The 26,745-nt window shown below is 40.3% G+C and overlaps 1 protein-coding gene across 4 annotated transcripts in view; it reads left to right on the top strand.

Annotated features, from left to right (window-relative positions):
• TPCN2 (two pore segment channel 2) overlaps window positions 1–26,745 on the top strand; it is a 56,764-nt gene that overhangs the window by 20,954 nt on the left and 9,065 nt on the right. Inside the window, exons 24-28 of one of the 4 annotated variants that reach the window (XR_011729536.1) lie at window positions 5,591–5,676; window positions 6,374–6,444; window positions 8,269–8,756; window positions 12,360–12,445; window positions 23,851–23,990. Coding sequence is in view for 3 of the 4 variants with exons in the window: in XM_071762426.1 (XP_071618527.1) it covers window positions 5,591–5,676; window positions 6,374–6,452 (165 nt within the window). In the remaining variant the exon portion in view is untranslated. Of the gene's footprint in view, window positions 1–626; window positions 3,196–5,590; window positions 5,677–6,373; window positions 6,710–8,268; window positions 9,810–12,359; window positions 12,446–23,850; window positions 23,991–26,745 lie in introns of those variants that run through there. The other 3 variants (XM_071762427.1, XM_071762426.1, XM_071762425.1) reach the window with 3 other exon arrangements.

Here is a 26,745-nt window from a genome sequence, read left to right as displayed (position 1 = left end):
CTTGCAAGAGGGTAAAAAGGTTGTCTTGCTCTGAAGCTGTCAGTTCCATCTGTTAGCTTGGAGAAATTCAGTTTTTGTTAGGCCTGCTTTAAGCTGCTCTGCCAGCATAACCTTTGAATGATTTCTACCCATAGTGTGGTGGGAGAAGAGGTGTTGGGGGCTTGGGTGGGGACTGTGCTGAGAAAGAGAGAAAAAAAGAAAAGAAAAGGGAAGGGAAGGTGAGCAAAGTGATGTGTGTTCTTGGCTTATTGTGAAATGTGGGTGGTGAGTTGATAGCTGATCATCCAGGAGTGGAAGTTGTGGTGCACGTTGGCTATTCAATAGTAGCATTGGGACCATGTTGTCATTTGGGAGCTTTTTCAGGAAAAGCAATGTGCTGACCTTCAGTTGTATTGTCCTGTGTGCAGGAAATTGCTTCCCTGCTTCTTGTGGGAAAACAGCTGCTGGTTTCCTTGACACATCTGTAAAGGATGGATCACTTGCAAGTAGATGCATCTTTAGGGAGCATCATCTTATTATAACTTCAATTCCTTGTTTCACTCATGAAAGAATCACACATTACCTCTTGGTCTGTGCATTGCAAAAAGCAAAGCTGTCCCCTAACAACTCACCCTTTTTCTTTGTAGAGATGTTTTGGAAGAGCCTACAGAGGAAGAGTTGATGGAAAAACTGCATGAGCATCCCCACCTGCAGTTATGTAGGTGACTGGTGGGAAGGACTGATTGATCTAGACCTCTGTTTTCTTGAGGCTGCCATCAGGAAGAAACTGAATGGATTTTCCATGAGGTGCTGTTAAGAGAGAAGTTTGTAGGACAGTGTGTGAGGTTTTGCTTGGCAATTCTCTACAGAAGGAAGTTTTTAAATTTTGGTTCACATCTTTTTTTTTTGGAAAAAGATTTGAATCTTGCTGTTTTGACTTGATTTTAAGTTACAATTTTAGAGGATTATTTCAGCTGTTATTTTTATAAACTGTTGAGATTGGAATGTTTTCTTTTTTTTTTAAGAAGGGAAAGTGTGTTTAAAATGACAGTGCACTTTAAAAGATGAACTTTGTAACCACTAAGCCTCCTACTTTCTTTCAGCACAACAAAATGGAACTGCTCTTTGTGGTAGGTGAGTGGCAAGGGCTGTGCCCTGCAGTTCATGAATGGATTAGGCAGGAGCAGAACCAAATCCTTAATCTTTTTGTAGTGAGAGTTGAAACACTATTTTTATTGAAATACGACACCAGCATATTTACCAAATTTTCAGGAGTTAATTGCTTCAGGACGCAATCAATTTCAACATAGTAACAAGGAGTGTCCACTTTGCACATCCCCTCTGTTTCTTTGTTTGGATCTGGCATTCCTGTGGGTTGCATCATGCTGGTAAATGGGAGCAGTTATAGCTTTGAATGGAGCAATTGCACTTGTGGTTTTCAATGTGGTAAAATGGAGCTCTCCTTGAGAATAAATATCCTCATATTACTTTTAGTGAACCTCTTCCTTTTACTTTCTTCCAAGTCCTGTTCTCTACAGTGTCATATTCTGTGAAAATGCTGTGGGGAATGAACTTTGACTGGAATGTAGCACTGTGATCACTGCAAGTCTCCAACAGAAGGGGGGAGAGAAGAAGAGGTTGAAGGGGGTAATAAAAGTGCTTAGCAGTTCAAATTTTCTTTCACGTTGGTGGGAATTGAGAGTGCTCAACCAGCACTGCAAGGTCACATTCTTTTATGGCTTAATGACCACATGCTGTATCCTTGTAGCTTTCACCTGGGTAATGCTTTTTGGGCAAATAACTTTGTCAACAATTCTAAAGTGGAGAATTAACAGTAAGCCATGTCCACGTGCTTTTCATTTGCCCTTACTATTCCTTTAAAAAAGGGTTTTTGTGAGTCTTTGTCACATCATTAGTAAATCAGTATGAAGAATAGAATCAAACCCAACAACTGTTTTCATAAAAATGAAACCATCCTTTGGGGTGCTGTCTTGGCATTGAGACACTTCTCTCCAAAATAGATATTATAGGTATTCTCACCAAATAGATATTATTGCTGCCATCTCTGCATTGACAGAATCTTGGAGAAAATAATTGGCCATATGATACTGCTACTACTTATAAGTTATTTGATCCTTTTTTTAGATAACAAAACATTTTTGAGAAGTGCCAAGCAGTCATCCTGTGTACTTTTCCTACTCTTTTTTTAGTGATTCCTCCTTTCTTTCCTGCACAAGGGACAGGAATGTATCTGGGATGATGGTGCATTTGAGCTCAGAAGCATTTCTGAATTGGTGTTTCACTGTTTAGAAGCTCCATTCTGATTCTTGTCTATTTCTTTATCTTTTGCTTATATTTTCCTTGTGTTGTAGATCAAAATATGTGTTGTAGCTTGCAAGAATGTGCAACACATCTGAACTGAGCTCTGAGCCACTCCAGCAATCTTTCTGTACTGCTGTGATCTTATCTCTGTTTGGTCTCATGTCTCTTTTCCAGAATAATCCACCCAGTAACTCACTTGCAGTAGTTTCAGTGGTGTTACCATGCTTATTTTCAATCATGCACTTAGAACACACATCATAGCAAGTAGACAAAGGCACTGGCACACAGCCTTTCTAGATTTGGTTTATTTTTGTATGTTTTGATGTCAGGATGGTTTCTGCTCCTCTGAGCATGATGTAATCACTGTCACCAATTTATTGGCATTTAATAAAGAGGTTGAATACTCTATATTGCCCTCTCCCCCCTGACTTCTGAATCTTTGGAGAAGTAGCTTTGCCTTGCCAAAAAGGAAGTGGTTCTTATCTGTTTGCAAATTTAAATTTTATTTTTTTTTGTCTCATAAGGTTGGTTCTGTTTGTTTGTTGGCTTTTTTTTTTTTTTTTTTGTCATTACAGTCTTCTACAAAACAACACAGCTTGGTGTGTGATTATCACAAACATCATAAATGTCTTCATTATGCAGTGTTTGCATCTGGACAATGTGAAGAAGTCTTTCTGTAGGAAATGTTCTTGTTTCACAGTTGTGTAGTTGACTCAAAATGTAATTAGAATTTATTACAGAATTGTGATACCTGATGTCACTTGTACAGAAAGATGTAAATGCCAAGTCTTAATGCAATAATTGTATAAATCATGGAAACAAATGTATGTAACTGGGTACAATTTGAGGTTTCTCATATTAAAAAAGTCACTTCTCCCTCTTAAAATATGAAAATTGGGGTGTGGAAATGATTCTTGTGGTTTGTTTTTTCCCTTCCCCCTGCTACTGATTTCTGTTGTGCTCAGTCTCTATGCTCCTGTTATCTTTACTAGTTGGAGGCTGGGGCCATAGAAGAGTTTTCATGCAGATGGGACCTACCTGCCTGGTTTCAAAATGCAGGACCTGATGTATGCTGCTGTTCCTCTTCTGTTCTAGAGGCAGAAAATGTCATCTGTAGGTACTTGATATGCTTCATTTTTATGCTGAAACTTTATTGGAACTGAGCACTGAGGGCATTGAGCAGCTTGGCTTCCATTTGCATTTCAGTCTTTGCATCTGCATACTAGGATATTCCTTCATCTCTTTTGCCTAAAACAAGCAGTGCAATAAGCATTCCCATGGCATTTCAGCTGGGACAGGTTTCACATAAAATGTAGCAGAATCCATGGCAATCTTTGAAACTGGTTCAGGCTTTTTTATTCTTATTTTTATTTTTTTTAAGACCAGAAAAAAATTGTACGGGGTCAAGCTAAAGGCTTCCATTTTCTAGAGTCTCTGATGATGGCTGTTCTGTTGTGGATTTTCAGGTGAAACATGTGAAAGCTAAAGCAAACAGGAGGTCATCTTGCATTATAGAATTGAGCTCAGATTTTTCAAGCTTCTGAAAAAGGGCTTTCATCACCAGAATGCTGGCTCATTCGAGATTCTTCAGGTTTATTTTTCCTTTCCTGATTTGCTATGAATTTGTATTTAATATGAATTTGTACTTCAGGATTTAGGAGCAGAGTGAAAAGCTGGAGGTTTTCTTGTTGGAATTGCACATCAGTGTTCCAGTGTGGTGTCCCTACCCCCATGTGTAAGACTTTAATGTTCCTGAAGGAGCTGAAGTGTCTCCTGCTGATAGTTCTTAGTGCTGGGAGTATGAATGGTGGTTTTTACACCAATTGTGAGGCAAATCTGCCATGGGGTTTGCTACTTGCCTTAATTTCATTGCCCTGATGCTGCATGAAAGCTGTCACTGAGCTTCTCTTGTAGTCTGACTCCATTACCTGATGCAAAACATCTTTCCTAATGTTATCCTGGAACACCTGCTGCTCAAGTAATGCAATGGATTAGCTGATTTATCAGGCAGTGCATGTTTTGGGTGTACCTTTTGCAAAGAATAAAATGATCTTTCTTGTTGTCAAGCCAGATGCCCCATCTTCTGGCAGGCTGTGGAATTCCAGCTTCAGGTTTTTCCAGTAGAGTTCAAAGTGCTGTGGTTCCCAAGTCAGAGCAGTTTCTCTGCTCCTTCTTTCAGACTTCCCTCTTGGATCTGTTTTGTAGCAAAATACAGAAATCTGACTAGATTATTCCTTATAAATAAGCATATTAGTTTTTTTTATAACAACATGTCCATTTAAAGATACCTTGATTTCAAGTCATCGTAGGGCAAATGAGCCTTTATGTAGAGGAATGAAGTTGTAATTTATTTCAAGAGCAGTCTTTTTAGGTTAAAAATCATAAAATCATCTGGGAAACTGCTGAAGAGTGTCTCTTTTAAAAGAGGTTTGCTTTTCTAACAAGTAAAAGACAAGTTCTAAAATTCTGTCATCTGGGTTAATTTCTTTGTAGCTTTACTTCTAGAGGTAAGGAAGTTTCTTTGGTATTAGATCCTGAAGACATGTTCTGATCTGTGTGGGAAATGAAAAGAGCTCTGATACATTTTTGGCAGAAGTGTGTTGGCTTTGTGTGTGTACACTTAAATCTTAAATCTTTCTCCCTCTTTTTCTAACCACAAATCTGGTTATACTTCAGTGGGTGCATACACTTGTCATTACAGCTCAGTCTCTACAAATATGAAAAATCTAAGTATTTAGATTTTTAATATAAATTTGCTTGTCTCTTGTGCATTAGCATTTAACTTCAGCAGTAGTTATTCAAGCTGCAGGCTTTTTGCATTTTGATTTATCAGCAAATGAGGTTAATGCTTTAAAATTTACATTTTTATTAGATTTGATTGTCCTGCATTTCCTTCTACCCCAAGTTTGAATTACTATCCTTATTCAATGCCACACTGGAAGAGTGGGACTGATTACTTATTTATTTTATATCAAGATATTTTTTTAAGCATCTGTGGAAAGTTAGGTACCTAAGCAATGTCATGAGGAGGGCTGTCTTCTCATACACACTGAAAGAACAGTAGAGCAGAAAATTATTTCCTTCCTGAACGAGCTTGAATCAAGTAGTGACCTGCAGCCAATAAACTTGCAGATGCCTTAAAAGTCACTGCTCCACCACTCTGTGAAAAAACCAAACCTCACCCCCCTCCCAAAGCTTACCCCCTAAACATATTAAGCATATAATAAACATATTTTCTAATGTCCTAGAAGCAGCCATTAATTATTTTCTTATTCCCTTTATGCTCCAGAACTTCATTCACAAGTGGGACCGTCGCTGTCACCGAGAGCCTGTTTCAGATGTTGAATACCAGAGGACAGTTGAACTGATGTTCAGGTGAGTTGAACTTGACTTGGAAATCAATCTTAGTTTCTTCTATCCCTCTGCTGTAAAGAAAGTGTGCTGGCTTGCAAGAGGGTAAAAAGGTTGTCTTGCTCTGAAGCTGTCAGTTCCATCTGTTAGCTTGGAGAAATTCAGTTTTTGTTAGGCCTGCTTTAAGCTGCTCTGCCAGCATAATCTTTGAATGATTTCTATTCATAGTGTGGTGGGAGAAGAGGTGTTGGGGGCTTGGGTGGGGACTGTGCTGAGAAAGAGAGAAAAAAAGAAAAGAAAAGAGAAGGGAAGGTGAGCAAAGTGACGTGTGTTCTTGGCTTATTGTGAAATTGTGGGTGGTGAGTTGATAGCTGATCATCCAGGAGTGGAAGTTGTGGTGCACGTTGGCTATTCAATAGTAGCATTGGGACCATGTTGTCATTTGGGAGCTTTTTCAGGAAAAGCAATGTGCTGACCTTCAGTTGTATTGTCCTGTGTGCAGGAAATTGCTTCCCTGCTTCTTGTGGGAAAACAGCTGCTGGTTTCCTTGACACATCTGTAAAGGATGGATCACTTGCAAGTAGATGCATCTTTAGGGAGCATCATCTTATTATAACTTCAGTTCCTCGTTTCACTCATGAAAGAATCACACATTACCTCTTGGTCTGTGCATTGCAAAAAGCAAAGCTGTCCCCTAACAAGTCACCCTTTTTCTTTGTAGAGATGTTTTGGAAGAGCCTACAGAGGAAGAGTTGATGGAAAAGCTGCATGAGCATCCCCACCTGCAGTTATGTAGGTGACTGGTGGGAAGGACTGATTGATCTAGACCTCTGTTTTCTTGAGGCTGCCATCAGGAAGAAACTGAATGGATTCAAAAGATGTGTTTGCATGAGCTAACAGTATCTGAAAGAGATCAAAGGAAAATCTCTTTGCTGGAATTTGTAATAGTAATTCCCTTTAGGCCCCATTGTTCATGTTTTGGGAATCCTGACCCCTAACCCTAAAACCCACCCAAGTACACACTCACCTGAGGCCACAGTCACAGGAGCATAAATGCTCTGGAGCACATGCTGAGAGGAGCACACACTCACTGGAGTACACACTCACCCAAGTACACACTCACTGGACTAAGCCCCACCATTCCTGCTTTGGGCTCTGCATTTGAAAATAAACAGGTGGGGGAAGGCAATTTCTCTGGTTAGTAACAGTGGTCTTAAAAAGTTTTAGCTTGGGCAGAAATTGGAAGGATATAATTTTTTCAGGCAAATATTTTTAAAGCAATATTCACGGATGTAAACTGGTGAGAGGAGCAAACTGTTTATGTTGTGTAACCTCTCTGTGCTGAGTGTAGAACAAGTTGTAGTTTGGATTTCAGCAAAAAAAAGAGTTGCTAGGTATGAGGGGTGCTTCCTAACTCTGAGCACTGTACTCCGGGAGGTCACTTGAGTGCCCTTTTAGGAAGGATTTGCCAGTCACCTGCTGCAGCTTTGTCTGGATGTTTGTGAACCTGCCCCTGCTTGGTGATGCCTCAGCTGGTCCCTCAGATCCTGTCCCGCCTACCTCTCACTAGAAGGAATTCCCATGGCTGTAACAAACCTTGCTTTTGTTGTTACAGCATCTGCTGTTGGTTCTAGCTAATGGCTTACAAATGCTGACAGCCTGCAAGTGTTTTACAAGTAGGGATAGCTTAAGTAATGTGCTCCTTCAGCTTCCCATCATAAACAGGAAGATGAGGTTTAGTTGTATCTGTTCTCTTGCTAATACTCAACTTCCATCCTCTGGTTCCTGCACTATCTCCCTGTAGTTCTCCGTGCAGTTCTTTCTGCTGAGTTCCCTTTAATCTTGTTTCTAAATCCCTTAACTTTTTGGCCAAGAGGAGGAGCATGCTGCCTTTCTCCCAGTTTGTGTGTGCTCACTGGCAAGCTGAGCTGAGCAGAACTTGATTTTTCCCTCAATGAGAATATTTAATTTGTGGATTCAGCTGTACTTGCTAGAAGTCACAAACTATGTGATGCTTACATCTTTGACATGTTAGCTCTTCTAGCAAGCTTGGTTTATTGATGCTGATTTTTTTTTTTTTTTTTATTATTTAAACTGTAAGTTGAAGGCAATTGCAGCTTGTCCTTTTCTCTAATGCTAGGGATTTCCTAGAACAGTCTCAGTCATCTTTTTTCCATTAAGCTCATTCAGCAGGTGTTGTCTTTGTTCTGTGTGGATACTTCCATGGCCCCTATCATTTCATTATTTGAGTGCCTCCCAAGTACTTTCCTGAAAACATCCTGCTGGGATAGGAAAATATTACTGTCCTTATTTTGTAGATGATCAGCTGAGAAATTTGGTGATCTGCCCACAGCTGAACTTGAAATCCGTGGGAGAGTCAAGAATAAAACCTGCAGTCCTTGCTTTGCTAGCAGACAATGCTGCCTTCACAGCAACAGCTGTGAACTTTAGATGTATGTTTAGAAGATGGTGTTGACATTTCCACATCAATTGGTTTATAATTTTGCTACTGCCCGTTCCTGTGTGTGTAACTTTTTTTGTTTACTTGGTTTTAAAATTGCAGAAACATCCTGGAACCTCTAAACTTCCAACCCCCCTTGTTTCTCACATTGCCAGGACTGGAGGAAGAACTCTTACTGATTTGCCCTCTGATTTATAAATGTTCAGTAGGGATGATCTGAGGCTGGCACAAGTGCTTGAAGTTTAGTAACTATAAGTAAACTGGATTCCAGTGATTAAAGTACTACTGCAGCTGTATGAAAATACAGCAAGAAGTATAGGATGACCATCCTAAAGAAGCAGTTATTTGACAGCTAGTCACTAGTTTCAAATCTGAGATTGACTTCAGGAATGCTTGAGTTTTACCTCTGGCCTCACCTTCCTTTGTACTGTTTCTATTTTGTTCTTTGAGGTGAGTGAAGGGTCCCACTTCTTGGAGCTGATGAGTGCTGGCAATGCCATCCTGAATTTGTAGGACTGTTCAAGAGGCCAATGATCTCATTGACAAAGGATCATCAGCATTTGAGAAAGAAGAAGAGAGTGGAAATTCATGTCAAAATAGAGAGAGAAGTGCATTTTTAAGATCAGGCTCAATTGTGAAGCAGGTGTGTATCTGTGTAATACAAAGTACAATCTCTGATAGCAATACAGGTTGCCAGGCTGGATGCAGAAATTACTGAGTCAAATTTTAAAGATTGTGTTATGCAGTCTGTTAAATCAGGTAAGCATAAAAATCAAAATCCCTTCTACTCTTAAAGTCAAGGCTGAGGTGTAGGATTCTGGCTGAAATCAGACTGGATTCTGCTAGCTTCCTGAAAAGAATTACCATTTTGTGTGTGATGCAAAACTGTAACACTATAGTAGAACAATGACCTTGTACAATGAGCATCTACAGATGTGAGCAGGAAAGCCAGTCTAGCCTGTATTTATTATGTGAGGTCTCCTTCTTGCATTTAGGAGTGAATTGGTTCCACACATTAAGTGCTGAGCTGTTGCCAGTGTTCTTTTTTTTATTAAGTAATGATCTGAGAAGGTAAAACTTCAATCTTTAATGTGTCTTCCCTTACCTCTTTAATACCAGTGAAAATAATCTTGTATTTCACCAGAACTACCAGTGTTTAGTTTCTATCATCCTGGATAATTGGTGGTTTCTCTGAAAAGACTTGAATAATTACTTGGTATAGAAAAACATCCCCAAAGAAGTTCTCTGATAAATCAAAGGTGAATGTGTTAAACCCAATCAATAAAACTTAGATCAAAGTAGCCAGCAGAAGGGGCCTTAAGAGGAGCAGGTTGTCCTTTAAGCTTCACCACCTTGTGTAAGGTGTTACCTCTCTCTTTCTCTAATCAGATTTCAGGAATAAAGCAAAGTTGTTCTTTCCTGCTGTAATTCAATCAGAGCCCTGGGCTAGATCAGCAGGAAGAGCACCTGCCTCACTTGCTTTAAATTTGGTTGATAGACCCCAGCTTTTGATAGGAGTTGGTTAATCCATAACCCAAGCATGTGGCCACAGCAGCACCTGCCATGCAGGTGAGCTTCTAGCCTTGTTAATATCAAAATCTAGCATAGATTTTTGTATTAAACATGCACACATACACACCCAATTGTGACTGTCATAAGTAGGAGAATTTAATAAAATGAGATCATAAATGTCTAATGTGCTTTTTGTTGGGTAATAAACTTGCCCACATGTAGCTAACTTGCTTTGCTGGGGCCTCTCTAGGGTAGATTACATAGGCTAATAGAGCACATGAAAAAAATGTTTTTCATGCTCTGCTTTCCCCCCTGTTTTGTCTGCTAGCTTTTCCTCCTTAACTCTCTTTTGGGTTGGTGCCTGCTGTAATATCTACTGCCATCAAACTCAGCACTTAAAATTTAGGCACACGTTTGAAACATCTGCTTGACTGAGACCCTCCACAGTGACTATTAAGCTTTTGCCTCTGACATTTCCCAAAGTCCTTGCTTTTTTTCTGTGCTCCTGAGTGACCCCAATACAGCTCTCTGGAGATCTGTAAATCCAAATTGGGAAGTAAAGCATGGGCTGTAGCTTTGGGTTCAGGCTTAAATTTTCTGAAACTCCCCTCCATTGTGTAGGTGGCCACTGTTGAAATTTAGGTCTGGAGCACTGAACATTCAGAGTGCCCCAGAGTTTCAGGTGTGTGATTTCTGATTTGCACAGAGAGGTGTTACCTGGCTTTTCACCAGGCATCCAGGAGCAGGTGTTTGGGGAGGGCCACATCTGATTGACTGAATGAGGAAGGGTGGCATTAAATCCCATATGGATAAGATGGTGGCTCAGATAAAAAGGGTTGTGACCCCCCCTAAGACTCCTGCTGAGAGGAAGTCAGTTTCCTTGTATAAGAAAAAGAATTCCACAAGATTTGTGCCAACAAACAGCTCCATTTTCTGTGGGCAGCAGTGTATTAGTGTGCTAACAGCCTGACCAGAAAACAGAACTAATGTGTTACAGAATGTTGTACTGGATCATTTTACAAAACAAACTCTTGAGGGATTATTGGCTAGGATTTCATTCTGCTATTACATTGCTACAGTTGCTTTCACCCCTAGCAAAATTAAACTGGCTCATGCCCTTACATGAGACTCTCAAGGGGTATTATGGTGCCCTGTGGCCTTTCTTGACACTGCTTTTCCATGGCTTTTGGGGTTGGCTCCACTGCTTCATTGTATGATTGAGGAAAATAACTTCCTGTGTTCCAACAACTCTTTTATTATTAGATCTGTCCATCTTGTACCTTGTGATGGTGTTCAGGCTCTAGTAAGGTGTGACAAGAGGAGGTTTTGAAATCTCTACTTGTGATTTTAGCCTGTAGAGGGAGTCCAAGACCTCGTTATAGAGTGACCATGCAGGTTGGGCTGTATGAGCAGCACTTCTGGATGCACTTAATGGAACATTCTCGGCTTAGTTAAGTGCTGGGGCCTAAATCAAGGGCTTGGAATACAATCAGGTTTTGTTTTTTATGGCTAAATTGTAAGAAGGTATGTTTTGAGGCAGTGAATTATCAGTTATTCACACCTGTTTGTACCAAAATGTTTCTATCTAGAACACTTCTGGATTGTGCTTGGAGCAGGAAAATGTAAGAGTAAGAAACTGAAACTTGTTGCAAACTGCCAAATCCAGTTTCATTGTCCCATCTGAATGAAATACAGTTAAATATAATTAACTGCTAATGAGTCTCAAACCAAGGTCTGATTTTTGAGAACCCCAGAGAGCAGCAGTAGACAAAATATTTTGAAAATAACCACTACATTTGAACACTGTGATCAAATATTCTTGTAGACTGTTCTTACTAAAGAAGTTAATTCATCCTTCTTTTAGGTTTTTTTGTGCACATTCTGGTGTATGTTCTGGTGGCAGGGACACCCTGCTATATCTTATGTGGCAAGACAAGAATAATAATGAAATATGTGAAAATAAATGGAGGACTGCAGGGCTTCCTTTAAACCTACATTTGTGGCTCCTCTGTGACAGTAAGCTCTCAGCTGAACATTCATCCATAGAGCAGTCAGGGTCTTTTAGACCATCTCAAGCTGATAATTAAAAATGTAAACCACATTTTGGAGTAATTAATTGTGTAAACTGGTTTTGCAAATGTTAAATTATAGTCATTTGAGCAGCTGTGCATGGTGCTGCCCGAGCAATCTGGACACATTCCTCAGAACTGAGCAGCTTGTTCTTGTGTGCAAATAGACATTGACAAAACCACCCTTGGTAATTTGGTGAATTTCTTTAAATGGGCATTCTACAAATGTACATTTTTACTGCAAGGAAAGCTGAAGAGTTTGAAGACTTAATTATAGGTGGAGTGAAGCTCAAGATACAAGTTACAAAATTCCCCTTTTTTTCTTAAACCTGAGGGGCTTTTAGGCTACTGCAACCTTAATTTAGACATAGTAGTAAGGACTAAAACAAGTTGTGCTTTGTAAAGAGACCAAAGAAAGGAACTGAACAGTCCCTGAGTGAAAACAGTGAAGGGGAATCAGCGTGTCTGGCATTGACATAATGCTGGGAAATCAATGCTTTGATCAACTATAAAGCATAACAGCTGTGTGAAAGGTTTGCTGTGGTTAGCTGGCATTATCTCTTGTGTAAAGGAAAGTACATTGTAAACCAGTAAAAATTAACTGCCAGAGCACAATGATGTTTTTGTGACTGGGAATTCAGATAAAGTTTTGCTTCTGTTGGCAGGATGATAAAAAGAACTGGAGTCCATTTGCATACAGGTGAAGGGAGGTGGTGATGTCCCGTGTTCCACATTGGCCAAGACACCCCAGGTATGCAAAGTACTCACCTCTAAGTGCTGCCTTGAATTTAACTCGATTTTTTTTTTCTTTACCTGCTCGAGTTATCGAGTGGGAGGGAAGGACCTTAGGAAATACCATGGAAAGTCATTGGGTGGCAGCAGAGCATTTACCACGTAGCGTGGCACCCCAGCAAGCTAAAGACAGAAAGGACTGGAGTGCTCGTAATTTTGATAGAGGAAACTGGAAATGAGATCTCAGGATGGTATCTGTGGTGAGAGAGTGCTCTGTGTTTGAGATGGGAGACTTCTCTCCAAAAATGTGCTTGCATGTCTATCCTTATATATGTGTATATATTAAAAACCCCAGATTTGTTTACGAATATAAGTATATATCTATTTATATGTATATATAAAAACTGTATCTGTGTGGCATCTGTAGGTTTTAGCTCTGTGATAGAGTAGTGAGGAGCTCTAATGTGATTACTACAACTACCAGCTCCCATATTAGACCCCCTGTCCCTGACAGTTCCTGTAATAGTATTAAATTACTTTTCTGCTGGAAGGAGTCAAGTGGCTTTGTGAATGTGACCAGCAGTATCCACTTTCACCAAAACTGGTAATTTTTATTAGTAATATATGGCTCCTTGAAACAAAATTAGAGAAATAGGAGGATTAGTATTTATCATCCTTTTAGGAAGAAGCTGACCTCTCCATATTTATTCTGCAACATGAATATTGAGTCTTTTTTTTTTTTTTTCTGGATAATTTGGATGGTGCTTGGAGGACTTTTGTAACTAGAAGCTAAGTGTATTTTGTGTCTGTCATTTCAGTGAAGAAATAGAGAATTTATTTTAATTTGTTTAGTGTTTTCCTTTCACATCAGCAGGAGTTGGGGGGCAAATGCCTACACCTGGGGAACTTGAAGGAATTTTTAGAGACTTCCTCCAGGGATATCCTACAGGCATCACAGACAGGCTGGCTTGAGGGTTGCATGTCCTGCAAGAGAGAAGGATTTGTGGTCCACAGCTCCTGCTGAGCACTGAGCTGGATGAGAGCTACCAAATCCTTACACTCTGGGCTCAAGCTGTTGCTTTGGTAATGCTTGGTTTTTCTGAACTACATTGATTTCTGTTTGGTTCAGGCTTAGATGGATATTTTTATGGATTTTTATTTCCCAAAAAAAGGGGGAAAATGTTCCCTCATGCAGTGCTTTGTATTTACTTCCATGCTTTGTGTTAACTTTTGCAGAATGTTAAGGTGTGGACTGGTTATGGTACTGAAGGTCAAGTGCCCAAACTCCTCTCCTTGGCACTAACACACAGGCTTGGAATGCAGTCATCTGTGAAAATGTGATGGTAGAAACATCACTGAGCTTTTTATCTGCAGAGAATTTATTTGAAGCCACTTTGGGATTATGTCAGCCTGTGGTGATGAAGAGAATTGGTGGGTGGTACAAAATGGAGGTCACTAATGGGAGTGCTGTCAATTTTTTGTTTGTAGTACACATAGTACATGTTTTATTTTCTTTTGGATAAAGACACTAGCTGAGGAAAGAGGCTTATGCCTGAAAAACTTATAAGACTATTTATTATAAATCCATTAGAACTGTTCCAGTACTGATGTTTTATATCCCTTTCAAGACTCTGTGCTGCTTCTGTCTCTTTGAGGGTTCAGCTTTCTAAATCCTAACTTTGTTAACCCTTAGTTAATTAATAGTTTTTTGGGACAAACTCCCCCTGACTTTCATTTTCTTCCCATTCAGGGATTTGTCAACCTGATCACAGAAAAAACACAGTGCCTATTGTCCTGTGCCTGTTTTACATGCTGACAATGGAAAAACTTTTTTTCCCACAAGCTTGCAATGACATTCTCATCTTCTCTAGGGGTTACTTCAAGAGGATAACCACCATTTCCTCTCAGTTAAGCTTCCCTCTGTCAAAGATATTTGATAATTTTCCAGTGGGTGGAAAAAGGCTGTTTGCAGGCTTGTAATTGCATGTGTACCTCTGCAGGCTGTTGCAGAGGGTGCTGTCTTGAGGCAAATCTCTAGGAGACATAAAAACATCATGTTACCAAAATAGAAGAAGATCTGTAAGATAAGCACTGCCTGGTGTGTCAAGTCCCTCCAGCCCTGGTGACTGCAGCCAAAGGTCAGATCTGCCAGTAATGCCAGCAGGAATTCCTGAAGGTTCCCTTGGATCTGCCCTGAATTCAACAAAAGTGCACTCAAACCTCACAGATTTAAAAGGGTGATTTTTTAGGCTCAGTGATTTTTGCCTGTTGTAATGAGAGTTCATGTAAGCTAGAAGGCTTCAGACTGTGTAATTAGGAGAGATTCTACAGACATTCTTGAGCAAAAAAAAAAAAAAAAGAAAAAAAAAAAAAAGGAAGGAATGTATTGACATTTTGAAGAAGGGCAACCTGAGTCATCAAAGCATTGGTGTATTTTTAGGGCACTTTGAGGTGAAATGCAGTTCTTCTGAAGGGAGGCAGGAAAGCAATGCTCATGTGACCATGTGGGCAATAGTGGCATCTGACAGCTTGAGGAGCCTTGGTGTGCAATTATATGTAGTGTCCTCATGGTTGAAAGATTTTCCCAGGAAAATGGAAATGTAAAAATTGTAGAGGAGTTCTTTTGATTTTACACTCAGTGAGAGCTATAATGTGGTACAGTTGTCTCTGTATGTGGTAAAATAGCTGCTTATAATTTATGTGGTCACATTAATGCCATGAATTCTGCTGTAAAACAGTCTTGGATGAATTTCCAGATGAATTTTTATAGATGCCCAAAGAAGCATCTGAGCTGCTGCTTCTTCTTTAGCACTGTGAACATTCTTGTTTAAGTCCTGACTCATTCCCCTTGTTAAGTGGTTAACTGGTGGCCCAATTACAAATTAGGGTTTTATGCCTCTTTTCCAGTGTACAACAGACCTTTGGCATTCCATGTGGTCTTACATAAGAGGAAATGAATGATTATGTATTATTTATAAAGTAACCTTTCTATCATTTTGTCTGTTTCCTCTCAATTCACCCGCAGAGCTGAAGGTTTTATCACCTGCTTACTTAGCTTAAATTAATGGACAAACTACTCCAACTCCTCTCCTGGAAGAGCTGTTCCTGCCAGGTTTTGACCATAGATCTAAACCACTCTGTGCTTTCAGAACACATGGTGTGTACTGCACACCATCCAAAGCCTCTCCAGATCTGAGCGATGCTCACAGCAAAAACTTCAGATGTCCCTTTTCAAGAATTATGGCATTTTGAAGCATTATTGTATTCCTTCTGAGCTGCCAAGTGCATGCTTGTCTGGAATGTGCAGTTTTAAGCTTCTTATATCTGCCTCATAGTTTCTGGCCTGTGTGGGGGAGATGTTGAGATAAGGTGGCTGTAATGGTCCAGCTTGATCTGAAACATCTCTTACTCCAGCAGCCTTGGCTGACTGCTCAGTTCACACTTAGGGAAGTTCTTCCACTTTCCTTGTTGCATGCCCTGCTGACTTGGGTTAAAAACAGAACTTTGTATTCTGAGAATGTAGCCAAAGGTGGAAACTTGAGCTTCATGGGAAAGAAAACAGATCCTTTTGGCATCTTAGAATGGGTTAGCCCTTGCAATAACCCAAAACGTTTTTCCTAACAAGAAGGTTAAAACTCCAAGTTCCTGCTTTCTTAAGAGTTGTAGAAATTCGTTTGCTACTCAGCAGAATTTGTGGTTTAGTTACTTCTGAGCTGTTCTGCAGAAGAGGGAATTATTTCTTGCTTCTAAGTCCACTGAAGAGTCTGAAAGATTTCCACTGGTTTCAGTCAGACATGTGATGTATTATGAAAATAGCAGAGAATGTCACTGTGGTTTTTTCAACCCTAAAGGCAGATTGGCAACATACCTATAGCCCAGCTTCTCATATTTTCCAAGTGCTTTGCCACTAAGAAAATTAAGTAAATGGTTGCTATAAAGTTATCTGTATAAAAATATTTACATGCTGAACACGTTCAGAAACATTTTTTAAAAATGGTTTCCTGGGTGTCTTCCTGAGTCTTCTGAAATTCTTCTGTATCCAAATCTGGTTGCTCACAGGACAATTTTTACAAATTGGATGTTTTCCTAATTCCAGGAAGCTCAGTGAAGAGAAAGGAGTGACTACAAACAGGTGTGAACAGATACTCCTGAGTACCCTGAAAAGATAAATGAGCAAGACTTGAAAAAACACAACAAATTTGCTACCATGGTTTAATATTTCAGGGATGCCTGGAATAAAAGGGATTATATTGCATGCTATAAAATATGCTTGAAATGAGTGTTTTTGAAAAGAATTGGTGACTTAAGTTCTAGAATATTTGGCATGTTTATAAAGTGCTTTCTGGAGTTCCTTTTGCAAAGATGGATAAATATGATTGATATCACTCTGGAGAGCATTTACCCAGGGCAAAGGCAGTTGCTTTTTATTCTCAGCTTCTTATGGTAGTGACTAGAGACTGGCTGGGTAAGATTTGGGCTTTGTTGTATTAGTTCATGGAATAATAAATAACCTCTGTCTTAGAGAAACTGTAATCTACAGCATAAGGAAGGGACATAAAGAGAAGTAATGATATAATAAAAATTATTAACTTCAGTGTTTTGTTGAGGTGAGGCATCTCCTGGGGGAAACCAAGTGGATTGGTGAAGAAAAGGAGCTGGCTGAACCTGCACAGGAGGTGAAAAATGATGGAAGGAAGCTGGGATGAACTGAGAAAGGGGAGGAGAAAGGCAACTCCAGAAGGGGTGGGCAGTGCTGTCAGAATGTACAAATCATCTCTGCTGATCACTACTCTTTCTGTGGAGAAGTGTTGAGTGGTTTTTATACATTTATAAGTATGTATGCACGTGTGTGCTCAACAGCAGACATCTGTCTGCCTGCCCTTTTCCAGGGGTTTCCCAAGAAACCATAGCTCTAGGAATATTTAGCCACATTCTTACCATTATGCTAGATTTTTATTCTTGTCATGGGAAAAGCATGAGAGGCTGAATATCCAGAAAACATGTTTTTTTTATCCTGACAGTGCCTCCTAAGTGCATCCTATGCTGTGGGTGCAAGGTGGTAGCAATGGCAAACCTCCAGCATGGTCAGTGATGGAATATTTTGTGGTTTGAGAGGAAGTTCTGGCTTGGTGTAAGGGAATGGAATATTTTATTGCAATAGTTTCAACCCAAATACTATAAAACCAGCTCAGTTTTCCTGTATGTCATGGTATTCAGCAACAAGTTTGGTTCCTGAGATCTCCAAATCCTGTTTCAGGCTGTATCTATACACCCCATTCAGAAATAAACCTGGGATGTAAGGGTTTGTGTTTCCAGTATCTCAGAAGTGTTATAGACTAACCTCAACATTTTGATTAATCTCTTCATTCAGTGATGAGGAAAATGAACAGCTAAGCTGAGAATTTGCTTGGGTTTTAAGAACTAGAGCACACAGGGGCCTATTCTCTTTGCAGAACCTCTGCTGAAGTGCTCAGAAAAAAACGAGGGCACGAAACACTAGAATTTAGGGTTTTTCTGCAGACTGGAGATGGGTTAGGAGTTATTTTTTGTTCATCTGGGGAAGCTGATTATCCTTAATAATGCTACCTCTAATGTTTCATTGTGATCTTATTTTAAGGAAATGTTTGAGCATTAAGCATTTTTCCCACAGCACTGAAACAATGTACCTTTCCCTGCCAAAGATCACATTCACACATACCCTACTCATTCCTGGAGTTGGAAGGTGAGCTTTGGAATTTTTCCAATAGCCCATTTACCATCACTGATCACTATCAGGACTCATTTGACTGAGGTGCCTGATGTATAGGGAAGCATGTTCTTGGCAGTGTGTGATATGGAAAAGCTGTTTCAGATCTTGGGGTCCTGCCTGTACTGGTTTATAGAAGACTGCATTTCATAACTGGTTGTAGTTTGCTGAGAGAGAGAGTCCCTACCATATAATGAAGTTGTAGTACACTGATCACTTGGTGTGTGTGTGTGATGGGGAGTGTGAGGGGGGAAGAGTTTGCTGGCACCCACACTATAAACAGAACACCTAATCCTCTCCCTTGGCAGTCAGTGGAAGTTCATCTATTGAATTCAATGAGAGGAGGTTTGTGCCCTGTGCTCTTTTGACTTGATATTCAACTCTGTGTCCCCAAAATGTTACACTATCAATTAGGGAAGGTATTATGAGATTGTGGGAGTTACTTGCATTTAGCATAATCCTCAGAGAGCTAAATAGAAAAAAAAAAAAAAAAAAAATTTCTAGGAGAAGCTCCTCTTCAGCTGAAAACAAATCAGATTTTTGTCACACGAAGGTGATTTATATTATTTAGGACCTGAGAGTTTACCAGTAAGTGAATTTGCAGGAACTTGTTACCTAAGAATAATACATAAGATGCTCTGGATGCCGATTTGAATTGATTTCTAAAACCAAAATTTCATCACTAGTGAGACTTTTTTTTTTTTCTCCCTGTGACAACCAAGCACTTTAGACTTCATCATTGCCTTATTTCAGCAGTGTAACTAGTAACCTGAGATATAAAACCAGGAGGAATTAAAAAAATTCACTTGACCTCAGTATCTTATGGTCCCTCTCTTTTGATTTAGTGATGCTTGTTTTAATTTGAGTTTTTCATTTCTTCATTGTTAGGATTACACACAGCACGTGAGAACTTGCCTGAAGACAATTTTTATTGGAAGTAAGATAAAAACTGGAAATCTTTGTGTTATTTTAAGGCTTTATAGCAGCCTGTTCGTACAGAGTCTAAATTTGGAGCCAGGTTTGGATTGTCCTCTAAAACAATAATAGCCTTAGAACATTTCTAATAAATGCTGGTGGATTTGTCAGTGGTCAAATCATTTTGGTGATGCTGGGATTGTTTGCTTCACCCTGGTGAGGTTCAGGCTAGAATACATGGGTCCTCTTTGTTACTTTCCCAATCATTTAGCATCATAGCAGCTCATAACTGTCCATCCTTTTCCAGCATTTTCATAATCTGGTAATCATTTGTTAACCCCTTATAAACCATTTATAAATGTACCCGGAAGAAAGAAGTCTGACCATTCCATTTTTTCCTTCAAGTTTAATATTAAAGGCAAGTCCAAGGTCAAGATGGGCACAGGGAGGCTGTAGGGAGCTGGTGTAGTTTATATTTTGGCCAGTCAGCTGGGGAACCACGTGGAACTAAAATTAGTAAAGTGTGTACAGTGAAGAAAGTTCACACGGTGTAACATGCTGTGGGCAGTATTAACGTTGATTTACCCAATCTGTTAATGGTGTGGTCTGTCTAGACCTTTGGAACATTCCTCAGCTCCTTATTTAATGTAAGAGGAATCATTTCTGAAATTAGCATATAAATTGTCCAGAGTCAGCAGCCCTTTAAAGCAGTGTTCTACCCTTGTGTCATGGCACAATCACTGGTTTTTTTACCAAAAAAAAAAAAAAAATGTCCCAAACTGGCATGTTCTCATGAAGAAGCTCTTGACTTTAGAGACCTCAGAAAATTCATTAAGTTTTAAATGGGGAAATGATGAGGGTTTGATTTGGGTAAGTTGGTTGTATTTATAGAGCCATGTTAATAAGGGCAAGTGTATTATAAGGAAACACCTGGCAAGGTCTGTTCATGTAGAAGGTTTATGTCTATGTAATTGAAACTGGAAGCTTTTCTGCCTTTGACATTCATTTTTTTTCTTTCCTTGGCCTCCCATGGAACTTGTATACAAGCTGTGCTCAGGGTGCATTCCTACCAGGACTCAGTCCTGTGAGAAGAAGTCTGCTCCAGGTACACAACACCAGCTTGCAGCAAAAAGGAGGTGCAAGGAACCTCTTGAATGCAAATCCTCCTGCCCCCTTCTGCAGTCCTGCACTTGCTTGTTCCCACTTTATTTGCCAAGAGTAACATCTGATGCCTTCTTCTTAGTCTGTCATTTTCAAGGGAAGATAGGATAGCATGCAGCCAGCTTGTGAATTTGTGCAGAATTTGGGAACTTCTTTTTTAGAAGGAGTATGTGTGTACAGAGGGATGGAAAACAAATGACGATACGGGGTGGTAGGTTTAATTGGCATGAATCTGAGCACTGAGGCCAATAAAATCTTTGTGCTACAAAATCATGTGTTCTCAACATGGCATGTACTTTACAGAAAAACTATTTCAGGAATGTTGCTAGAGAGTTTTATATGTTTATTTGGTATTTATTTTTTAACTGCCCAGGTCACAGAGAAAAAGAAACGGAAAATAATGTAATTACAGAAGCTCCTAAAAATGATCTAAAATAACATTTTCATAAGTAATAGAATAACAATTTTAAGTTGGGATATTTTCTTACCTCCCAAGCATTAAATAGTGAATTTGTTACTGAAAATGCCTTATTGAAAAGCTTTTCCATTCCAGAAAGCTTTGGCTTGTGGCCAGGAGAGCCTCCAAGATGCTGAATCTTAAATTTGTCATGGTCCCAGTGTCCATCCTGTATGTCACCCTGGTGTTCTGAAGACACCATGTGCTTCAGAGGAGGGGAAGGAGAGAACATTTTTTTTTTTCCTAAATAAGAAGGGAAGAACTGCTCAAGAAGGAAAAAAACCCCAGAGAACAAACCAAAGTCATCTCCTTCAAAATAAGGGGTATGAGAAGAGTAATTTTATAAATGCTTTATCCTATCTTCTGTTCAAGAAACTTGGAAATAATTTTATCTGTGGGCAGCCCCAGTGACCTTCTCATTGTGATATCATGTTTAAACTTGTACTACTTTTAGTATGAGGGTTTCCAATCAGTAGTCTTTTGGTTTCTGTTTGCTTTTAAAAAATTTTATTTATAAAAAGTAACCAGGGTGGCTAAACAGGGGAATACTGATAGGTGCAAACTTACGTGCGGGGAGCAGCAGGGTTTGTGTTCTGTGCTAGTGCTCTGCCTGGCACAGAGGGGCCTTGGCTGGTGATGTCTGTGGGCCTTGATGCAAAACAAAAATTGCAGGAACAACGTGACAGGCAAATGGTATGGCTTGAAGGAGAACACAGGAGTCCTGGCTTTTATTTGCACGTTCCAGTTGGGGTGAAACGGGTACACCGAGCCTCCCCGCCGGAGCGAGCGATAGCAGTGATTATTTTGTGACCCTGAGCTTAGCAACCAAAGACTTGAATTTATTTCCCAGGCTTTAGAGAGTGTCTGATCCAAAGATAACCGTGCTCAAAAGTGTCAGAATGTACTGGGTGAAGCAGTGCAAACGTGAGGTGTACAGCCCTGCTGTAGCCCTTGCAGGCAGGCGCAGATTTGGAGAGGTGCCGGGTAAAATCTCAAGACACTTCTCTGCACACCTAACCACACCTCCACGGGAGCACCCCTTAGCCCCACTGCCACGTTTGGGGTGACAGCTGGGATTCTGACCTCTGAGGCACCAGAACTGGGATTATTTTCCTGCAGTTGTGGCCCCAGTCAGACCCAGTCCTGTGACGTGAAGACTCCTTGCATTTACTGCAAGGGCACGTGGTGTTTGTGGGGCACAGAGGTTTCTCACATTCTCCATGTCATAAGAGCCACTTCTAAATTTTTTTCTTCGAGTAGTCCCCGGGAGAAAAAGAGCCTTGAATTTTCTTATCTACACTCCTCTCTGATATTTTGTGACTTTTTAAATGATCTACGCTTGGTTTTATGTTTTCCTTTAAAAATAGTTTTGCTTCAGTGGCACTTAATGTTTAAAGGGTTTCCCCTCTCCCTTATTACTCAATTTAATTGGAATTATGGTGCCTATCAAAAAGTATTACTGCAAGGTGACCTGGAAATAATAATTTCCTTTCATCTATACCAAACATTTGTAGATCATTAAAATGTCACAAATAAAAAAAAGTCTTATTCACAAAGAAATGGCTATATATGAGCACAATAAAATATGAGATTTCATTATATACAAAAAGGGTATGTTTTGTATTCCTGCTTCACAGAGCAAACCTCCAGCACATGTGGAATGCATGGCAGGATGTAGGACCCTCTAAGGGTTGTGTACAGGGGAAAAGAAGGAGGGAGGAAAAAAAAAAAAAAAAAAAAAAAAAAAAAAAAAAAAAAATCACTTTTGGGTTTGAAGAAACGACCCCTTCCAGTAACTAACAGAGCATATGCTCTGGGTCTCTGGGAGGATTTGTGCAGGGATCTTGCTCCCCATGTGCACACATTCCTCTGAATCAGACAGGTGTTAAAGTGAAATGGTGCCCAGAGGACGCAGCACCCTCCTCTGCTATCAGCAGCCCAACCACATGACGGATCCAAAAGCAGCCAAGCACAACTGCTGGGGGCTCTGCCAAGGGGTGAGATGCCAAATGCTGAGAGAGTGTATCCTTGCCAGCTTGGCACCTTTAGGCCATGTGGCTGCTGCTGGCATGGAGTTGTCATTGTAATGTGCTGGGGAGAATGGAAGTAGAAACTGTCTTAATAGTTCCTCGTGAATGAAGATCTCTTATAGTTGTGAATATAAAATATTAATTACCTTACAAATGTCTTTGGGAGGCTGTGTGCCTGCCTTTGGCACCTCTCCAGACCTGCAGTGGCAAAATGAGAGAGGATTGCCTCCTGGCAGCTGAATTTATTTGTGCCTTGTCCTGCCCCACCCCCTGCCCCAACCCAGCACCATACTGAAAATTAGAGGGAATGATTCCGAAACAGTTAATGTCTTGGGAAAGACATTCATTGGCTTCTGGGATTTGGAGCAGTCCCTGAGCTGGTGCCTTAGGAGTGGATTTAACCAATGCTGTAATCTTTTGGCACCTGTTGCAGGTTTTGGCAGTGGCACAGGACAGCTTTGATTGCACTGTGACTGGAGTAGCAAGCATATGTCTGATGCCCATCCCAGAAAGAATGACTTAGTGACCTTAATGCCTTTCCTATTGTTTTCTTCCACTTTCTCTTCTTTTATTCATCAAGCTGCTGTTAGGAGTTATCGTTCTGTTTGGGCAGGCATCTCTCAGCACCTTCAAAGCAAACAAATCAAGGACAAAGCAAAAGTAGAACAGCAACTGGTAGAGTCCCATAGTGTCAGATTTTAGCTGCATTTGATTTTGAATTCTTTGTCTGGCCCCAAATTTTTAAGAAGCGTGGTAAGCAAAGTACTCCAGGCAAAAGGATACATGTGCCAGGGTCTGAGGTGTAATACATAAAAGGAGTATATTGGTTTATAAATATATGAATTGAAATAACCAAGTATGTCTCTTCAAGAAGATAATTCAGTGGACCCATTAAAGGAAGTCTCTGCCTCCATGCCTCTTTACTGATTGTACATCTGTAAATGGCTGCCATCCAGCAAAGCTCTTAAGTGGATGCTGAACTCCCAGCACAGCTTGGCTGCTGCAGTGTTGCTAACTTTGGCCTGGGAGCTTTTATGAGTTTGTGGTATTCACATGCCTAGTGCTAAGCACGTGCTTATGTGCCCTTCTGGATAACTCTTTCTTGTGTCCTACAGGCCTGGAGCCAGGAGCAGGAGTCCAGCTTCCACCTGAGTTCCCTGATGCTGTAGAAAGTATTGAAGATGACAATAGGGCTTCACATCTTCTACTCCTCTGAGGTCTGAAGCCTTCATTTGAACATCACTGAAATATAGAGGTAGGAACCCCTGAAAAATGTTAGAAAGCCCACCAATACTGCATGTGCTTTACCTTCCCTGCTGCCTTAGAATAAGTTAAAGGATTCCCATAGTCTGAACATAGTCTAGAAATCTTAAATATAGTCTAAAAATCTGTTAATCAAAATGTGTTGTTTGCTTTTATGAAGGCGTCTGTAAATTACTGCAGTCACCAGAGATTCTATGGACAGGTGAGATTAGTAGATTTACTAGATATAATGAGGTGTCCATAAATGCCCACATTGCTTTAAACCACTGTTTTAAATATATGGCCAGTACAGCCAGTGTAGAATTTAGTGTTGTCTGTTAAAAATTACTCAAGTAACCCATGCAGAATTGTGGCAGAGGGAAAGTGGCACACTCAGATATCACACTTAAAATCCACATTGCTGTGTTGCAGTGGGATGAGCTTGTATTGATGGATGCTCTTGAGTTATGTGTGTTTAAAGTTATCACCATGTTTCCTGCCTTGTGAAAAGTCAGTGTTGAGAGCAGGATGATTTGGTCTGAAGGGGAAGTTCTGAGGTCCTTATGGTGTTTCTTGGAATTCCAACTCAGCTTTGGTATCTAGAAAATCAACAGAAGACCCAAGTGAGATAAACACTAGTAAAGGCATCTCAGCTGCTGAAGTTCTTAAATGATAAATAAGGAGAAATTAATTAAATAAATTAAATATAAGTGGGCTCAGAGATCTCATGAAGTACCTCTGCCAACATACTTTGTTTAAAACAAAATAACAAAAAAAAAAAAAGGGGGGGGGGGGAGGGGGAAAATTCCATCAGTAACAAACAACTGTACTCATAATTAAAGTCCAAGCAAAATATTCTGTTGAGTGCAGTTCAGAGTCCACTCAGATATTTTTCAGTCTACTAGCTGCATCAGAAAGCTGCTGGACAAATAACTCTGATTCTCTCCAGTAGCTTCTTGGTATGCCTGAGGTGGGGTTCTAGAAGAGGAATAGCTGACAGGTTGCTGTGTTCAGTTTTGGCTCCACCACAGCCTGTTTGCTTTTCAGTTATCATAGTGCATCTCTGGTCCTTGGTACCTGTACTCATTTATTCTAAGAAATAGAAATATTCTAAGAAATATTTCTTGCAATCATAAAAAATCTGGATTGGGAAAAAATATCCTTTTGTGAGGAAGTTCTTCTCTGCTGTATTGAAATAATTGAAAATGGCTTTCTAAATAGTCCAAAATAGTTCACTTAAAGGCTAGGATCCAAATTTCCTTTTTTTAAAAAACTCAGAAAATACAATTTTGAGAAATACTTTAAAAGATTCATCCAGCTTTTTGGCCCTGGAGGAGGAAGTAAGAACTTGAGAAATCAGCACATGTGACAGATGCTGCTCAAGATGCTTAACATATTACTTAAAGATGCTCTGAAACCATCGTGTTGTGAGTAATAAAAAAAATGTGAATGGGATGGAAGAGGAACAGTCCAGATTTACTGTAACCACATCTGTAGCCACACCACTCTCACATGATGTAAGGAGGTAGACAAATTCCTGCCATTTCCTGGAGGATTCCTGTATGGATCACTGCAGTGCAAGGCAACATCAGATTAGGGAGCCCTCAGGTTACCTCCAAGGGAGCTGGGATGTCTGTAGGAGGTTACCACACAGGGATAGGGATTCAGTGCCAGGAACAGGAAAGCTGTGTTGCTGCCATACATAGTTAATTAGCTCGGGTGTCACACCGAGCAAACACAGCTATATTGCTTCTGGTTCTGCAGCTCAGTTAATTGAGGCTGGCTTGGGGATCTTTGCCCCAATGTGAGGTGCAGACATCCCCAGGAATGCACTCCTATTGTTGACTGAATACTGTATTTTCTCATAAATGTGGCAGGAGTATAATTGCAGGGTGGAAAAAGAAGGCCAATATACATTCGCTTCACTTTAGAAACTAAATTAAACCTTTGACTTAACTCACTTCTATACCAGCTCCCTGCAGGCATTTCTACAGGCTTCATTAGAGCCAACCTAGAGGCCATGGAAAAGGTCTTACAAAAGACTAGCCAGGAAGCCAGTCACAGCCCCAGATCCTGCTGCTACAGAACACAATCTGCCTCTTGGCACCTCGGGCTTGCAGCTGCCAGGCACTCTCCTTATGTGGTCACTGGTGTTGGCTGGGAGGCTGGAGCAGATAGATGAGGAGGGCTAAGGGGGAACACATTCATCACTGCCAGCACTGAGTGGAGGCAGTGCCAAGTCACTATGTAACCAGGCACATGTGCCAATTTGCTCAGTAATTGGATTGCTATTTGAAAAATTAAAGTGGTGCCTAGAAAATTCTAACCTTGTGCGTTTATGAAGTTCGCAGCGGGGAGGCTTGAGCAGGGAAAGTAGAGGTGATCAAACCTTAGGTGTTTAGGAGAGCAAATGTGGGAAGTAAGTTGATTACTTTTGAGGGTGTTTGCTACACCAGCCTCGGAAGCAGCCAGTCTGCACCAGAGAGACAAAGAACAAGACAGAGTGGAGTGGAAAGCTGTAACATGGACAAGCTGTAACCCATTGCTTACTAAGGAAAATTAGTGAGGAATCATCAGCTGAAAGAGATCTGTATGAAGAAAACATAGGATGAAAGGGAAAGGCTTGATATATTTGCTGTAATTATTCTTTCCCCCTCAAGAGAAAAAGCTGTTAATGGGCATTATCATATCTTTTCAGTTTGGTGGGGTTTGTTTGTTGGTTTCCTGAGCCTATGAATTTGTTGCTTCAGTCTGCTGTGTACATTGTT

This window comes from Heliangelus exortis, chromosome 18, assembly GCF_036169615.1.
Source record: "Heliangelus exortis chromosome 18, bHelExo1.hap1, whole genome shotgun sequence".
Classification (NCBI taxonomy): domain Eukaryota; kingdom Metazoa; phylum Chordata; class Aves; order Apodiformes; family Trochilidae; genus Heliangelus; species Heliangelus exortis.
The sequence above is the reverse complement of the archived record's forward strand: the minus strand, read 5'-3'. Positions and strand labels throughout refer to the sequence as shown.